The sequence below is a fragment of the Sus scrofa genome, chromosome 2 (genome assembly GCF_054392235.1).
Source record: "Sus scrofa isolate SSC_HxYL_T2T_F1_AM1 chromosome 2, Sscrofa_HxYL_maternal_Yorkshire_Landrace_v2.0, whole genome shotgun sequence".
In the NCBI taxonomy this organism is placed as follows: domain Eukaryota; kingdom Metazoa; phylum Chordata; class Mammalia; order Artiodactyla; family Suidae; genus Sus; species Sus scrofa.
Genome location: NC_139384.1, coordinates 16,801,023 through 16,820,063, shown reverse-complemented (window position 1 = coordinate 16,820,063; position 19,041 = coordinate 16,801,023). Strand labels below are relative to the sequence as shown.

The following is a 19,041-nucleotide window of genomic DNA, read 5'->3' as shown; positions in this document are numbered from 1 at the left end:
ATCTCTGTGAGGAATTGTGGGTGAGGATAGGTCAACTATGGTGTGAAAAAAAATAAACATCTAAATATAATTACTGGGAATTAGCATTTTTGACTAAGGACATGAGAGTATATAAATAGTGTAAAAATCCATCAAGAACAACTTGATATGATTTTTTCTGTTTCTTTAAATATTTATCACATCTATGTAAAGAAAAGTTGAAATTTGAATATTATGTGCTTATTTATTTGATATATCTAGAGTAGCATTTTAAATTCCATATACTACTAATAATAATATGTTCTAAGACACTTCACTAATACTATCCAAGTACCAACCATTTTATTTTCACTATGATCCGATAAGGAATATATATAATTGCATTATTGCTCTTTTATTGCAAATAAGGAAACTAGAACCACAAGTTACACAAGTATTAAGGGGAATTCTGTATCTAACCTATTTTTGTATAATTCAGAAGCTCATATTTTTTGGGCTTAAATGGCTCTCATTGATAAAAATAAAATTTCAAAACCCTCAATTTGTCATCAAATCACCACCTAGATTTTCCTGAGTGCCCTCTCTTCAAAATAACTGCTGGGGAAATTATTCCAGAGTAATTTGAACACAAAAATTTGAATTTACTAAGATCAAAAAATTTTACAAAATAATTTTTGTGCTGTTCAAAATCCTAATTATTTTCTTGACATTTATCCCAATTATTTTTCCCAATTTGAAAACATACTCACGCACACACACAAACATGTACTCATGCACATATGCATATATATCAGTCAGGTTGCTTACCTCTGTGAAATTAAAAAAAAAAATTTTTGAAAATACGGAAATTCTTCAGATTGGTTCCTTTTATTTTTCTGTGACTGTGCTATGAAATAGTAAATAGATGTGGAATACCTCTTACTCTTTCATGAATCCTCCATCCAAAATAAATGTTGAGGAAAGCATTGCTGGGGATACCTTAAATTAAAAGCCACAAGAGGGACCAGAGGGAAAAATTCCCACAGGCCCTTTACCGCAGCCAATGTGCATGTGGTTGTCATTGTAAAAATAAAGCAAATACTATTAGACTGGATATATACATAAATTTAAAGTTTACTTCTTTTATTTTTCTCTTACGGGTTTTCAGGTTACTGATCCAATATTTTCTGTAATGTTAGAACACTGGTGAAACATTATAGGTATTTGCTTTTCTCTCTCTCTCCTCTCCTAGAATATTTCCTCAAAGGCTGAAGTCATTGTTGTTTATCATGATACATACTATACGTTTAATAAGCAATGAATTCTTTGCCATCCCATTATAAATCATTTTCTGTTACTGTGCTGTTATTAGAGTGATGGCTAGAATTGGGAAAATTCTCGATGCATACTTATTTTTCCCCTTGTTTTAGTAGTCTTTTTATTTTTTGCTTGATTTTGCCCTTTTTCTCTTCCTGGGTGAAAGAGGGAGAGGCGTGTCAATACAAAGTAAAAGCAATAGGTTGAATAAATTGTAGTTCTTAGTTTACAGCAGGTGATCCTTATGGGCCCATGCAAGGTCATTTCAAAGGTTAATCTGATTTTATAATATGTTTTTCATTTTTTAATTGCTAATTTTCACTTATCTTTGCCCAGTCTGGACACTCACTATACTGTACTATATTCAACTCTTACTAGCTCCAGATTATTGCATGTTCCCTGTGGCCTCCTGCAACTGTCCACATCTTGAAAATGATCTCTTACTATAATTTTCTATAATTACGGTGTTTGACTGGGTCTTCCCTTTGCTGCATGACACTGACTCATATATGCATTTAATAATATAGCCTTAAAATACATGAATCAAGGATAAATAAATCCACAGGAAGAAAATATCAATCCACCTTCACAGTAGACAATTCAATGTTTCTTTTTCAATTATTGATAAAGTAAAGTAGGCAAGAAGTGAGGAAGAATATAAAAGATCTAAATAGCACAATTTAAAAGAATATAGATGCATGAATAAAATCATACTCTTAACAAGGAATCAATATTACTGGCATGCATAGATGAGTAGATACAAAATTAAGTATTAGATCATTTAAAAAAACCCTCGACATATTTTAAGGAAGTGATATTATGCAAAGCTCTGAGAAAAATCTAAGTCTAAATCTATATTACTGTTATTTGCTCAAACAGTTTAGGGATATCACTCTCAACTAAACATGTTATGGGAGATTATTAGTAGAGAAACTAGGTTTAAAAATATGTACAAGGAAGAGTTTCCATGTGGTCCAGCAGCTTAAGGATCCAGTGTTGTCACTGCAGTGGCTCAGGTCACTGCTGTGGCATGGGTTTGATCCCTGGTTTTGGAACTTCTGCATTCCATGGGTGCAGCCAAAAACAAAAAACAAAAATAAACACAAGGCATTTTACTTGGAAAGGAAGGAGTAAAACTACCTCCAATAACAAATGACATGATATTATATATAGAAAGTCCTAAAAAATTTACTCATACTATATCTATATAGCTATATATGTGTATGTGTGTGTGTGTATATATGTATACATATGTTTGTGTGTGTATATATATATATGTCTCTATACACACACACACACACACACACACATATATATACAAGATCAGGACATCAGCAAGATGAAAATCTAAAAGACCCCAATGCTCACAGCACCCCCCCCAAAAAAATAGGAACAATAAATGTAACTACAAACCAAATAAAATACCTCAGGGAAAATTCTGGATTACAAAGAAGCAGCAGGAAATCTTTGTGGAGCTCAAAAATCATGGATAGCCACAGAGAAAAGTACAAGAAGCATATTACCTATGTCACCTCATATCCCAGTCCAGAGGAGCTCTGCACCAAGAGGCATCTCATCAAAGGAATTTTACCCCACAGGAAAAAATGAGAGAGGAAAGCAGGAACCCCACTAAGGCTTCATCATTGTGGATATTTGCAGCCTTTGCTCCAGAGGCCTCCCGTATTCTTCAGCAATGTTGATCCCATTGGATGGAGCTAACTTGGAGTGCCCCACACTTGCATTTATTTCCTGGCACTGAAGCTATCTCTGCAGTGAGACCAACAATCAGCACCCTGTTTTCTGGGACAGCAACAGCAGAGTACCTCACCATATAGTGCTGGAGATGCCATTGCTCTGGGCCCAAACCCTGGCCCCAGGTTGTAGCTTTCTCCCACCATTATCGGTTTGCACTGCCACTGGTGTGACCCTCCACCCCAGTCTCAATTTGAGGTTCTGAACTGTCATTGCATCGGACCACTGACATTTTTCTGACTTTAACTGAACACCACCTACATTGTGTTGCCAATTCCTGCGACTGTCTCCTTGGGTCAGCCAAGCCCAGGCTGTACTAGCTCTGCATCCTGCCCCTCAGTACCAAGCCCCTGCTTCACATTGTCTTCACAGGGCCTATGTCACCAGGCAGGGTCCAACGTACTCCCTACAGCCAGAGTCACTGCAGCAAGACCCTGAGACCAAAGTCTAGGTTCCAAAGGAGATCTGCATACAGCTGCACTTTAAACAGCACTGTCACAGGTACAGCAAGCTCACAGTGCTAACATTATACTCAGTGTTCAAAGGTTAAAAGAATGAAAAATGAAACTGGTATAGCCATACAATAAACAATTATTCCATCATAAAAATGAATGAAGAACATGCTATAACATGAGTGAACTTTGAAAACATGCTAAGAACACAAAAGAGCATACATTGTTTGATTCTGTGTATATGAAATGTCCAAAATAAACAAATTCATACAAACAGAAACTTTATTAGTGGTTCCCAGGTACTAGGGGGGAGGGATAAATGGTAACATAATAAATGACCACTTAATTGGCATAGGATGATGAAAATGATCTGTAATTAGAAAGCTGTGATGATTACACCACACTGTGTAGATATTAAAATCCAAAGGACTGCACATTTTAGGTAAAGTGATGAATTTCCTGTTATGCAAATTTTACCTCAGTTAAAACAATCACAAGTGAGAATTTTGAAATAAAGAAACAATTAATTAATTGTTTGAGAGGAAGAGTAGAAAGAAGAGAGACCAAGTGGCAAATAAAAGACGCATTATTCAAATACACAATGAAAGCACATATTGCATCAGATTCAGATTCTAGGGACATTAACACGATGGTAGAAAATATCATGAGCACATTTAAACCAGAAAATCTGATAATGTAAAAGTCAATTGTTAAAAAAGTATTGCAAAGTTTGGTTTAAGAAGGATTTAAAAATTGAGTCATCTTATGCCAGTTGAAGATATTAAATTTGTAGTTAAAACCATTCTCAAAAATAATCCCAGGCCTAATAGCTTCAACTTCTAAATTCCACAAACTATTTTTAAAATAAAAAACACAAATTCTACATAAATTCTCTCAGAAAATAGGAAACACTAAGCACATAATTTTATAAAACCAGCATTGTGTAAGTGCTAAGTCATTTTACAGGAAAGAAAATGACAAAGATCCTACCACTGAATTAAATCTGTCAAAATTTTAATAATAATTTATCATTACCAGAAATAAAATGTTTAACATTAAAAACAATCAATGGTATCACTAAATTAACAGAATAAATGAGAAAAATCACATGACCATTTCAATAGATACATACAACTTGATAAATTTCAATTTAGATTTATGAAAAAAAGGATTTTGGAAAATGAAGGCAAGAAAGAAATTCGCTCAATCTGAACAAAAGCATCTGTGTGTAACTTGCAGTTACCATCATACAAATGGAAAATACATTCAAGATTAGAAACACGACAAGGCTGTAAACTCCCAATTTCTGTCCTACATTCTATTCTAGATTCTAGCCATTGAAATAAGGTAAGAAAAAAATGAAAAGAAGAAACAAATTTATAAAAAATATATATTTATGTGCAAATGGCATCATTATATATGTAGAAAATGTTAAGGGCTCTACAAAAAAATCAAATAGATGTAAACAGTTATTTAATAATGTCACAAGATACGATGCCAATATAAAATTTCAGGAGTTCCCATTGTGTCACAGTGAAAACAAATCTGACTAGAAACCATGAGGTTGCGGGTTGGATCCCTGGCCTTGCTCAGTGGGTTAAAGGATCCGGCTTTGAGTGAGCTGTGGTGTAGGTCACAGACATGGCTCAGATCTGGCATTGCTGAGGCTCTGGCAGAGACCGGCAGCAACAGCTCTGATTAGACCCCTAGCCTGGGAACCTCCATATGCTGCAGATACAGCCCTAAATGGTCAAAAGAGAAAAAAATAAAATGATAAAATAAAACAAAATTTCAAATGAATTTACATAAAACCAACAATTAGAAATTGAAATTTTAAAAAATGCTATGTAAAATACTATTAAAAATATGAAATTGGAGGGATGCGTTTAAGAAACATACTCAATATTTTCATGAAAATAAAAAAAATTGCTGAAAGTAAACACATTAAGGGAGACACATGCCACGTTGATTAATTAACAGAGTTAATATGCTTATAATACCAATTTTTATAACTTCAGTGCAATTCCAATATATATCCAATAGGGTATTTGAAGAAATTGACAATCCTTTTTTTTTTTTTTTTTTTTTTTTGTCTTTTCTAGGGCTGCTCCCATGGCATATGGAGGTTCCCAGGCTAGGGGTTGAATCGGAACTGTAGCCGCCAGCCTACGCCACAGCCACAGCAACACGAGATCCGAGCCGCATCTGCAAACTATACCACAGCTCATGGCAACGCCAGATCCTTAACCCACTGAGAAAGGCCAGGGATCGAACCCACAACCTCATGGTTCCTAGTCAGATTCGTTAACCACTGAGCCACGATGGGAACTCCTGACAATCCTATTTTGAAGTTTGTTTAAAAATATACAATTTTAAAATAATCTGTAATATAAAAACCAGTCTCAAAAAGGAACACAGTTGGAGAATTTATTCTACCAAAATTCAACACTCCCATGAACATGCTGTGTGATTTTGATATAAGGAAAAAAATACACATAATTGAAACCTAACAGAATGTTTATAAATAGGCTTAAATGTATGAATTTTTTACAAATATATCAAGGTAATTCGATGCAGAAAGATTAGATTTTTTTTTAACCAATTCTGGATCAACTGGACATACATAAGCAAAAAACCAACCAACCAACCAAAAAATGAACCTCATCACTACCCCATGCTGTACACAAATGAACTCAAAATAAGTCAGAAACCCAAATGTTAAAGATGAATCTAAAAAAAATCATAGAATACTTTTGACCTTGAGGTAGGTAAATATTTATTAGATATTACACAATAATAAGAAAAAAATTCAATCTTGTCAATAATATATATCTTCTGCTCATCAGATACCATCCATCTTAAAAATGAAAAGGCAATCCACAGACTAGGGGAAAATTACATATGTATATATATGCAAAATTTTGAAATCTGTATGTATGAATGTATAAAATTTTGTACATAAGCATGTTTATATTCATTTTATATATATCAAAAATAAATACGACAGAAATTTTTATCTGGAATATATAATAAAACACAACTTAGTAATAAACTTGGAACTCCTATTTTCCAATGGTGCAAAAACTTAAAAAGAAATTTCAGAAAATAAAGATACACAAATGGTCAATAACAACATATTAAAAACATCATTAGGAAAAGTAAACTAAATCCTCAGTAATGCATCTCTACATACCTCCTAGAGTAACTAAACGAGTAATGCCAAGTGACAAGAATGTGGAACCATGCTTGTGTTTGATGTCATAATGGCCATCACATGATTCCAAGAAATAACTTACTGGGAGTTCTTCAGAATGTCTGTTTATTTTCACAGCCCTCTGATAAATGTCAAGAATAGGTGTTGAGACAAGTATTTTAAAGTGACTGCCATTAATTTTTTGCCCTCACTGCTCCAGCCCTCCCACAATCAATACTAGGTTTCCCAAAAAATTGTAATATGAGTAAGATAGAAGTTGTCTTTCTGACATGAGTCCACAGCTTAATTACATCACAGACCCCCAGGCTTGAATTATGTCATCACTGCTATTTGCATGACATTCCCCTTTCTTAGAAAGTCAGGTTCTGATACGCAAAGGAAATTCACGTGTTTTGGCTCCAAGTGTAGGGAATACAATTCCCCACTCAAGAATAAATGTTTCTCAGCATGTCTCTCCAGAATATCTGCTTCTAAGACAAAGCCTTTCCATCAAAGAAAATAATTAATTCCTGGGAGAGACAATAGTATCTATAAGACAAGGTCCTTGAACTTTTATGGAAACTTCTTTAAATATCCATGCATTACAGATGAGAATGTCTTTTTTGTTGTTATTTACAGCTCCAGAACAGGATTCATCAGGGTAGAATGACTCATTTGAATATGTTTCCACCACTACTTTTGCCTCTTATCTGTGGGACTGGAGACATCATTTTCCCATGGTTCCAAAGGAATTCATTCTAAATTCAAGTCTTAGGCTTTCTGTGAAAATCACCCAGGTTTTAGACTAGAAGGAAAGACATTTAAAAAAGACTTACTTCTCTAGTATTGATCTGCTATTGAATTATCCATCATATTCTCTTTGTGAGTGCGCCATATTTTTCATCTTGAAAGTTACCTTACCCAAGAAATGTCAGTTTGAAGATGCGATTATTTCTGAGGCCCCAACTATCATTTAGATCATCTAGAACCAGGTGGTAAGTTTTTTTTCAATAATGCTGATGCTTATTAAAGATTGTGACTTTCCATACATAGTAATCATTATTCTCAGCACTTCAAATAGAGTGATGGAGCAGTTCATCTTCACCCCATTCTTCAAAAGAGAGTTGGTAAATATCATTAACCTAATTTGACACATGCAAAATCTGAGGCTCATAGAGTTTAAGAAATTTGTAGGATCCATCTCTCTAACACCAGATACTCTTCTTTTGCCACAAGACACTTCCTTTAATAATTAAAATTATCATGAGAATGAAAACAAAATTTAAATATACTTCACACACACAAAGACATAAATCTGTTGAATGCTATACATTATCAGCTATTTAATCCAAACACAAATATGAAGAACTCTACCTGGGACCAATGGCTATAGATAACACATGTCTCTGTGGTGTCTTTAAAAGTAAAATCGGAGATGATTCATCCTCAGCTTATTGCATGGTTAAATGTTTCTCTGTATTACTGCTCAAAATGTCCATTCTTCCTATCTTGTTGGTGCATAGTCATAAAACTAAGTGAAGTGCCTTTGTCCATAACCGTGTGGTGGCTCTGCTCATTTATTTTTCCTCAATCAATTCTCATAGCAGCCTTTGAGGTGGACAATATTATTCTCACTTAATATAAGAGGAAACAGAATGTAAGGTGCCATAAAATGTACCCCAGGTTAAGCAGTCACAAGTGGGAAAAGGCAAAATTCTAATCTAGTCTTTCTGATTTTCAAAACACTATATTTCATCACTGAGATAATCATTTTCAACATTTTGAAGAAGAGCCTGTGGGCCCATTCTTTGGAGGGAAACTGGGGGGGACAAGAAATGGGGTGATGGAGAAGCAAAGCTAAAATGGACCTTAAATAAAGCAATAACACATACTTATTAAGACTTTGGAATTATAATATGTTATACCACGTGTGTACATGTTTGTGTCTGTTGATGAAATTGTTGTATATATGCTTGACTCTGAAGTATTATTAAGCACTTATAATTATTATGGTCACTTCAAAAGAAGTTTACTAGTTTAATATTGTTTACTACAACATAACAATAAAGGGCATGTGTGAAGAATTTGGAGGAAAAAATGGTAAAAATTATAATCTGATCTAATCTTGGCTCCGAGATTTCTTAGATCTAATCATGGTTCTGATCTTTATTATCTGCTTGATCTTGGGCAGGATCCTTAACTTTTCTATGCTTTATTTACTGATTTGTAAAATAAGTGTCAAATGATAGTAGTAATCATTTCACAGATTTGTACTGATGATTAGATAACCAAAGGTTTGTAAATACACTTGGAGCACAGTAATAATGAAAATTTTATTTATATGATAATTAATATTACTATCAATATTAGTCTTTGAGATAGTTTCCCATGTGCAAAACGGATGAAATAATACTATCCACACAGGTTGCTATTATACCATTCCCACAGAAATCAATTATTAAAAGTATATTCATTAGCTATTATAAAGTTATTGGGGAGTTTCCCTTGTGGCTCAGTGGTTAACAAATCTGACTAGTATTCATGAGGATGTGGGTTTGATCAATGGCTTCGCTCAGTAGGTTAAAGATCTGGTGTTGCCATGAGTTGTGGTGTAGGTTGAAGAGGCAACTCGGACCCCATGTTACTGTGGCTGTGGCGCAGGCTGGCAGCCATAGCTCTGATTTGACCATTAGCCTGGGAACTTCCATATGCCACAGGTGCAGCCCTAAAAAGAAAAGAAAAAAAAAGTTAATGGATTTTGGCAAAATGTTTCTCATTTGATTATAGTATCTCCTCTATCTTGCTTTCCCATCACCAATATCCTGTTACACTTTAGGTCAATTATTACAAATAGTCCACTACTAGGGTTCCTTTCTTTGTCTCTCATCCGCATGCAGAATCTCAGTCCACTTTACCCAAGTGACACAAACATCTTTACTGGAGTTATATCCAAGATTCTCTTTCTCCAATCCTTTTTCATCCTACATATTCTCAGTTACTCTTCTTGGTTTCCTATTTCTTAGAATGGATGGAAAATTCCTTAGCTTTACATCTACAGCTTTACATCTATTTTCTCCCTCTCTTTTCATACTTAACATGAAAGCACTCTAGGTGAGTGCTTCACCTTGGTTTCTAGGTATCTCACATCATTAACTGTACACTGATCATCTTCTGCCTCAGTGTCTAAGTTCCTCATGTCTACATTTTAAACATCACCCACCCTGGGAAAGAATTTGAGTAAGTTTCAAGAAATTGGAAACTTTTTTTCTATCTCAAAAAAAAAAATCCTATAAGAATTCAGATTTCAGTAGACCCTAGGGATTTATGATGTATTAGATGCCTTTTTTTTTCAGGCACTGGAGCGGTGCACAACATGAAATATATGGAGAACAGGAATAATGTAACAGAGTTTGTTCTACTGGGGCTCACAGAAAATCCAAAGATGCAGAATATCATCTTTGTGGTGTTTTTTGTCATCTACATCTTCACTGTGGTAGGAAATATGCTCATCGTGGCCACCATTACTTCTAGCCCATTACTGGAGTCCCCCATGTACTACTTCCTGGCCTATCTCTCCTTTATTGATGCTTGCTATTCCTCTGTCATTACCCCTAAACTGATCAGAGATTCACTCCATGAAAAGAAGACCATCCTATTCAATGGGTGCATGACCCAAATTTTTGGGGAACATTTCTTTGGAGGTACTGAGATCATCCTGCTTACTGTGATGGCCTTTGACCGCTATGTGGCCATCTGCAAGCCCTTACACTATACAACCATCATGAACCGTAGAGTGTGTCACCTGTTAATGGGAGTTTCATGGATGGGAGGCTTTCTTCATGGATTCATACAGATCCTCTTCATCTTTAGATTGCCCTTCTGTGGTCCTAACATCATAGATCACTTTATGTGTGATCTGAACCCTTTGCTCAATCTTGCCTGCATTGATACCCACATTCTAGGGCTCTTTGTTGCTGCCAATAGTGGATTTCTCTGTATGTTAAACTTTCTCCTCTTGATTGGCTCCTATGTGGTCATCCTGCACTCTCTAAGGACAAAGACTTTGGAGGCTAGGCAAAAAGCCCTCTCTACCTGTGTATCCCATATCATAGTGGTTGTCCTATTTTTTGGGCCCTGCATATTTGTGTACATGAGACCAGCAGCTATTTTGCCTATTGATAAAGCAGTTGCAGTGTTCTACACTATGATAACTCCCATGTTAAATCCTTTAATCTATACCTTGAGAAATGCCCAGATGAAAAATGCTATTAGGAAACTCTGTAGTTGGCAAGCTATTTCAAGTGATAAATAAAACGTACATCGTGCCTAAGATTTATTCAACTGATGCAGAGGTCAAAAGGATATTGTTGATGATCTTAGCAAAGAAAGTCTATGACATTAAAAGAAAAGAATTAACTGCCATAAATCATAGATTCTGCAGGGAGAGAAAAAAAATGAGTTCAAGAAAAAGAAGAAAAATCTAGTCCAGGATAAATTTTGGAATATTTGTAATATTCTACCAAATTGGGGCTTAGTTTTACCATCCTCATCCTATTCCCAATCAAAGATTCCTAAGCTTTCATTTTAATAAAAAATTAATGAAATATGAAACATTGATATCAAGCAGTAATCTCTATAACAATCCATAGAAGTAGGCACTGCTATTGTCCCCATCAATACAGGTGAGGAAACAAACAAAAATAATAAAACTCCAAATCAGAAATACTGAATACTCGTGCGCACACACACACACACACACACACACACTCACATATACAGAGAAAGAGAGCGAGAAAGTGTGAGAGGCCAATACATGATATATAGCACATGTATGTTATATGTTATGTTTAATATGTTATATATTAAATATATATTATTGTATAGACTGTATGTATTATTTCATCATATATAAATAAATTCTAATAGTTCATTAATAACTCTGTTCATTTTTATATATCATAGTTAATGGCAATATGTTAACTGTTAAGATGTGATACAAAATTACTTTAGGAATATAAAAGCAATGGGTCATTTAACTTCTAAGAGGTAAGTAAGGAATATTACACCATGTTTTCAAATTTCCTTGTAGCAGTCAGAATCCTATTGTATTGATTATGTAACAATCTTATGCTAAAAAATCTATCAGAGAGAGTGATGTTTCAAATTACATTTTAATGTCAGATGGGAATTTCAATTTATTAAATAAATAGAATTTATAAAGTAATTGCCTACTTGCTAACAACAGTTTCTACCAGTATCACAGTATTTGGTACACAATATCTGATAAATATTGAATGAATAAATATATAAAGGAAGGTGTATGCATTCAATAAAATATAGAGCAGATAAAGTAAGTACGAGATTAGGACATTTTTTCTGCCTTTATCTCCTTCAGACTATGAGAATTCTAGCTGGATTTCTTTGGTAAACCACATTTATTCCTGCTTAAAGTGGGAATAAGAAAGAAATGGAAGCTGAGTATTTTTTGTCATATGAACTAAGAGTTTACTTGGGTATTCTCCCTGCTTTTACCAAGATTTCATCATTTTCTGAATGTGGGATTTTTTTTGTGTGATATTTTCCTTTTAATTGGTGTGTTTTTGGTAACATTTCATTATGAACAGCTGTTTTTAAAAATCTGTAACTTCCTCTACACACAAAGCAATTTCACGGTAAATAAATTCCATTCATTTTTTTCTGTCCTTCATTCCGTAAACAACAGATATTCTTGAACCCAAGGAATATATAAAGTACATTAATAGTCACCAGGGCTTCAGCAGTGAGTAAAGAGAAATCTAAATGATTTCTTCACAGAGCTTAGAATCATGGAAAGACTTCCAAAGAAAGCAGAGAAATACCACACAGTGTTATAAATAGCAAGCTAGTAAAAGCAGAGGGTGCTCTGAAAGTATGTTGGAGAGACAAACAACAATGACTGGGGGGAGGGTTTAGAAAAGATTCAAGTGTGAAAAGACATCAAAAATGGGACACAAAGGATATGAAGGTCAGTAGAATGAACAGGCATCAGAATCAGATATTCCTCAGAGATGGAATATATAATAAAGGCAAGAAGATGAAAAATAAGAGTGCAGGAATCCTAATAAATTTGATACAGCTGTGGTTGTCAAATCAACTATTTATTTGAGTTATGTGCATTGTGTGACAGGTAACATGCTGGACACTTAGCTTATCAAGGGTAAAGAGCAAGATATAAAGATAGAGAGAAAAGAACAGGGAAGAACAAGAAGGCTCTCATAAATTTATTAAGGCTTCAAGCTAAGTAGTGTGAAGAAAATATTGGAAGATATTTTTTTAAGCTAGCAAGTGATGCTGTTAAATTTGAGATACAGAATGATGACTCTACAGCTACAGTATAGAAAATCAATTGAAGGGGACAAGACGGGCAGCAAAAGAGTAGTAAGAAGGTGACTGTAATTACTTGTATGTGATATGATGGAGGCTTGGACTTGAGTGGTGTCAGTGATGATGGAGAATGCTGTGGATGATGCTGCACCTGGTCAAATCCCTTTCATTGGACCTGTGCCCCCAGGAATATCTGCTGTGTGTCTGGGCTGTTAAGAGCTCACAAGTCCCATTCTTTCTGGACAGCTGCACAAGAGAATTGAAACTGCCTCACTTTGTGACCAGGCTCACCAACTGAAGGCCCACCAGCATCCAATGAATGACTGAAGAAGGAGTAGAAGGCACCGGTCCCCTTGCCTAAAGGAGGAACCTGTGCAGTTATGCAGTATATACTACAGAGCTCTCATGTATTCAGGCTGGAGCCAAAGGAATGGAGACTACATCTTTTTCCCCATCATGGGCAGTTTCCCTAACTAAAATGGAGAGACAGGGAAGGGAGAAATATTTTAGAGTTATAAAAAAAGAAATTAAAATAACATGAAGATGTGAGATCAAAATAGTCAGGGATTAAATCTAGATTCTGGCTTTTACCACTGAATGTTTGAAGAAATTGATGAGAATGAATAGAGAGAGGAAGAGCATTCTTTGGCAGTGAACAAGACCTCTTTATATGAGGCCAATTTATATGGGCATGGCCACTCATTCTCAGGCTGAAGGATTAACACTTCATTGCCTGAAGAAACTGTAATGGCCTGCCCTGCAACAGCTGCCATGAAAGACCACGCTGATTCTCCTCAGGATCCACTCAATAATACAAACCACCCCTCTTTTCTTCTAGTTCTGTAACTAGACTCAAGTAGCAGGAAGCTGCTAAAAGTGAGGTCCCACTGGGAGTTCCTCTTGTGGCTCAGTGAGTTAGGAAGCCAAATATTATCCAGTTGGGTGGGTTCAATACCTGGCCTTGCTCAGTGGGTTAAGGATCCAGCATTGACATGAGCTGTGGTGTTGGCCCAGACACAGCCAGGATCTGGTGTTGCTGTGGCTGTGGTATAGGCTGGAAGCTGCAGCTCTGATTTGACACCTAGCCTGGGAACTTCCATATGCCACAGGTGCTTCCCTAAAGTAAATAGATGATAGATAGATAGATAGATAGATAGATAGATAGGTAGATAGATAGATAGGTAGATAGATAGATAAAAGTGAAATCCTACTGTAGAGCACAGGGAACTATATATCCAATCTCTTGGGACAGAACATTGTGGGAGATGGTATAAGAAAAACAGGATATATATATATGTATATATATATATATATATATATGGCTGAGTCACTATGCTGTACAGCAGAAATTGTCACAACACTGTAAATGAACTATACTTGAATAAAAATAAGAAAGAAAAAGTGAGGTACAAAATGTGACACATTAGACGTTGCACTACACTCCAAAATAACCACCTGGATTTTCTAATGTATGCAGACAGAAATCCAGGATAACTGTAGAAAAATTATAAACTTTGGTTCGGCCTGATTTATTGATAGAGGCTCTCTCAGCAGAGATTCTGCATTCGACATTGATACTGGGGGAATTAAGACATGCTCTAACAGTTTGTGTGGTGGTGGTGGCCAATGCATGAATCAAACGGTGGCCCACAGTGAGTAGCTCAGACATGCCAGACCTGTTCTGGTTTAATGTAGAAGAGATTAGAAGTTATTAGGAGATTGGAAGACAAGAGTGGGTTTTTATTGAAGATATAGTCAGCCACTCTGAGAGGTTCCAGAATACACACCTTTCACCACAATCATGAAAAATAAATTTGTAGCAGAGGCCTCGGCATCCTTGAAGGACTCTGTGATGGGTCACAAAAAAAGAAGAAAAAAAAAAAAAAGGAAAAGAAAGCTCTGCGGGATATTGTGCAAGCTTCTCTGATCCAGTGGGTCCATAGCATTTGATGTGTCAGTGGCAGATGGGGATGCCAGGGCTTCTGGCAGGACTCCACATGCACACTGCAGTGTAGGCACTTAGTATTTTGGAGCAAAGCTTGCCATCTTTTGCAGTTAAACACTCTTTTTAATAAATAGCTCCTGGACTGCCACTGGACTTTAGTAGATTCTGACCACCTCAGCATGGGTTACCAATTTACCATCATGAACTTGCTGTTCTCTGACCCATAAAAGCCATAAAATTGGGCAGGCACAACAGTAACCCATCATCAAAGGGACCGGCCTGAGCAAGACCTGAAGGCAAAGTTACATGGGTAAGTGGCAAAAATACTCAAAGTCCTGACCTGTCTTAAATCCCTTCTCTCCCTGCCAGCCCCTATGGAGTCATGGGGAGTTGCCTATGGTCAGTTAACAGCGGAAAAAAAGACTAAGGACTTGTATACAGATAGTTCCGCAATGATAAGCCAGCATAACCTCAAAGTGGAGGAGTTCCCGTTATAGCTCAGTGAGTTAAGAACCTGCCCAGTATCCATGAGGATGTGGGTTCTTCAACCCCTGGCCTTATTCAGTGGGTTCAGGATATAGTGTAGGCTGCCGATGCAGCTCGGATCTGGCGTTGCCGTGGCTGTGACATAGGCCCCAGCTGTAGCTGATTCTCTCCCTAGCCTGGGAACTTCCATATGCCACAGGTGCGGCTCTAAAAAGAAAAAATAAATAAATAAATAAATACCTGAAAGTGGAGAGTTACAGCACTACAGCCCCATTCTGGAAAATTCCTGAACATCAGTATTGATGGAAATCCTCCCGAAGGGTACAAGTTCAAGTAGTGCACCTGATTGTTTACTTTGTTTGGAAGAGAAATGTCCAGATATGCTATATATACTGCTTCATGGCTTTTAACCAATGATTTGGGTGGATGATCTGGAATTCAGGAGGAACATGACTGAATAATTGGTAACCAAAAAAAGAAAAAGAAAAAAAAAATGAGGACAATGTACATTTACGTGCTTCTCTGAATGGACAAAATGTATGAAAATATCTGTGTCTCACCACTAAGGATAAAAATGGGAGTGGTGCCATTCAAAATTATCTTTAGTAACTATTGTTGCTAAAAATGTTGCTTCCAGTTCTAGGTAACCTATTGCTCTGCCGGCTTAGAGGTTTTAGTTCCAAAGGGAGAAATGCTTCCTGCCGGGGCCAGCTCAGCAGGATGGGGCTGAAGGACGGGTGCTGTGGAACTTAAGGAAAAAAAGTTAACATAAAACAAGACAAAGAGACATTTATCTTAAGTAAAGGTGGGAGCCTGGGACTCAAGGTCTCAGGGACCAAGCGCCCCGCCCCGCCTCAAGAAACCACACTGCTTTTATTGTGCTCCTTAGATGAGATCAAGTGAGGAGTGTCTATGGGTACAGGGTTTGTTTACCATTATATAAGTTCTTTTACTATTTAAAAAGCCACTCAGGTGGTAAAAGGTTAAGCTCCTACTCTGACCTCTAGGCACATAACAGTTCTTAAGCTTAAGTCACTTATGCCTTTAGGTCTTTGTTCTTAAGTCATTTACCAGCACTGTGACTGTTTTTCCAAGCAGGAAGATGGGATAAAGTAAGACAAGAAGATGAGAGAAAGTAAAGAAGGACAAGAAGGAGTTTTCAAAGAAACATGTCTTGGACAGCTTCCACCAGGAGCCACAGCAAGATTCTGTGGAAGTGGGGGTCAAGACTCCTGCCCGAGCGTTTTAGAATCCTTCCACCTCTGAATCAACAGGAGAGTGAGATCAAGTGATTGATATTGACCCCAAGGGGAAATGGGACTACTACTTTGAAAGAGGAATGAGGAAAAGTATGTCTGGAAGACAGGAACTCCTAGACAGCCTCTTTTAGTGTCAGCACGTCTGGTAATAAGAGTAACAGAAACTGCAGCAACCCAATCCAGGCAGACCTATTAACAGCCCAGACTTTTCAGCAGTGAAGGTCTATGTCACCCCACCAGGTAAAAATCATAATCAGCTCAGGTGTTGCTAAAGGCACAGAGAATACAAAATGAGTGAGTGAAAGAATAAAGACCAGCTACAGCCGTGTGACCAATTACGGAAATAAGACATGTAATGACATGTTCTGTGCCTATGTTCTTTGTCCTCTTTAATTTATGAATATATTTGCGTATGTTATATACATAACAATGTATACATACATTTATACCCATACACACACATACAAACACATATGTTATAGATGTACACATATACATATGTATCTTTTATTCTTTCTCTTATTACTGTATCATATAAAATAACATGTTAACTTTATATCATAGTATTTAAGTATTATTAATTTCTACCACAGCATTTAAAGTTTTAAGATAACAAAGACTCTACCTCCTTTGGGGGGAAAGAGTGTATTTTCACTTGTACACAGGACAGCTGTGCCGTGTTGGGCAGAATTCACAGGTGACAATAGAAAAATAGGTACATTAGACTCTATCAAAATTACAAGATTCTGGAGTTCCAAGCATGGCTCAATGATAATGAACCTGACTAGTATCCATGAGGACAAGAGTTTAATCCCTGGCCTTGCTCTGTGGGTTAAGGATCCCGCGTTGCCTTGAGCTGTGGTGTAGGTTGCAGATGTGGCTCAGATCCCACGTTGCTGTAGCTGTGGTGTAGGCCTTCAGCTATGGCTCCAATTTGACTCCTAGCCTGGGAAATTCCATGTGCCACAGGTGCAGCTCTAAAAAGACAACAACAAAAAAATTATAAGCTTCTAAGCATCAAAGGACAGAATCAAAAGAGAGAAAAGGCAACCCACAGAATTGCAGAAAACAGTTATAAATAAATATCTGATGAGAAGAAACAAATATTTGGAATATACAAGGAATTCTTAGAACTCACGAAGAAATAATAGCCCAATTAATAAGTAGTCAAAAAATTTGAATAGACGTATTTCCAAAGAAGACATACAAATGGCCAATAAGTACACGAAAAAATGCCCAACATTATTAAGCACACTTGTACACTGTTCCTGAGACTGTAAATGGTGCAGCCACTATGAAAGACAGTACACCGTTCTTCAAGAAGTTAAATACAAAATTAGAATACGATCCAGCATTTCCACTTCTGGGTATATACCAAAAAGAAATGGAAAAAAAAAAAATCTCTTTAAAGGGACCTAAAGAGATATTTGCAAACCGGGATTTCATAAAAAGGTTTTTCAGAGCAGTCAAAATGGCTAAGGAACCTAAGTCTTCATCAACACATAACCAGATAAACAAAATGTGGTATCCACGCAATGGAATATTATTCAGCATTAAAATGGAAGGAGTATCTGATGCATGCTACGACAGAAATAAAATATGAACACGTTAAATAAACAGCTCTTTTAAATAAATTTTACATTTCATAATGGGTTTATATTCACAGAGAGGTTCCAAAAGTAACAGATAGTTTCCATACACCCCACAGTCAGTTTCCCCTATCATTATCTTATATTAGTATGGTATATTTGTCACAACTAATTACCCATCATTATTACACTATTTTTAACAAAAATCCGTACTTTAACCAGACTCATGCATTGTTACTGTTTTCTCCTGCAGCCTCTGATCCGGGAAATCACATTACATTCAGTTGTCAAGTTTTTCTGAGATCCTCCAGACAGTGACAGTTTCTCTGACTTTTCTTGTCTTGGATGACTTTGATAGTTTTGAGGAGGACTATTCAGATTTTGTGTACAAAAACCCTCCACTGGGGTCTGATATCTTACTCAAGATTATTAGATGGGGGTTATGGGTCATCGGAAGGAAGACCACAGAGATCAAATACCATTTGTATCACATCACATCAGTGGGTACATACTCTCAATGTGACTTGTCGCTATTAACCTTGATCTTGGCCACCTGACGGAGGTACTATTTGTCAGAATTCTCCTTGGCAAATTTACTCTTTTCCCTCATTCCATAGAAGGAAGTCACTTTAAGTGTGTGCTCAGCTCACACTTGAGGACACAGTATACACATATATCATGCAGAATTCTTTCATCTATCCTCTCCTATTCAGTTGTTACTCAATTA

At 36.4% G+C, this 19,041-nt stretch overlaps 2 protein-coding genes across 3 annotated transcripts in view; one reads left to right on the top strand and one right to left on the bottom strand.

Moving 5' to 3' along the window:
• LOC110259269 (olfactory receptor 4C46-like) overlaps nt 1–19,041 on the bottom strand; it is a 949,087-nt gene that overhangs the window by 189,633 nt on the left and 740,413 nt on the right. The gene's annotated exons all lie outside the window — the stretch shown is intronic.
• On the top strand, nt 10,046–10,984 carry LOC110259556 (olfactory receptor 4C46-like). The gene has a single exon (XM_021085049.2). It carries the CDS (start codon nt 10,046–10,048, stop codon nt 10,982–10,984), a length of 939 nt encoding a protein of 312 aa, XP_020940708.2.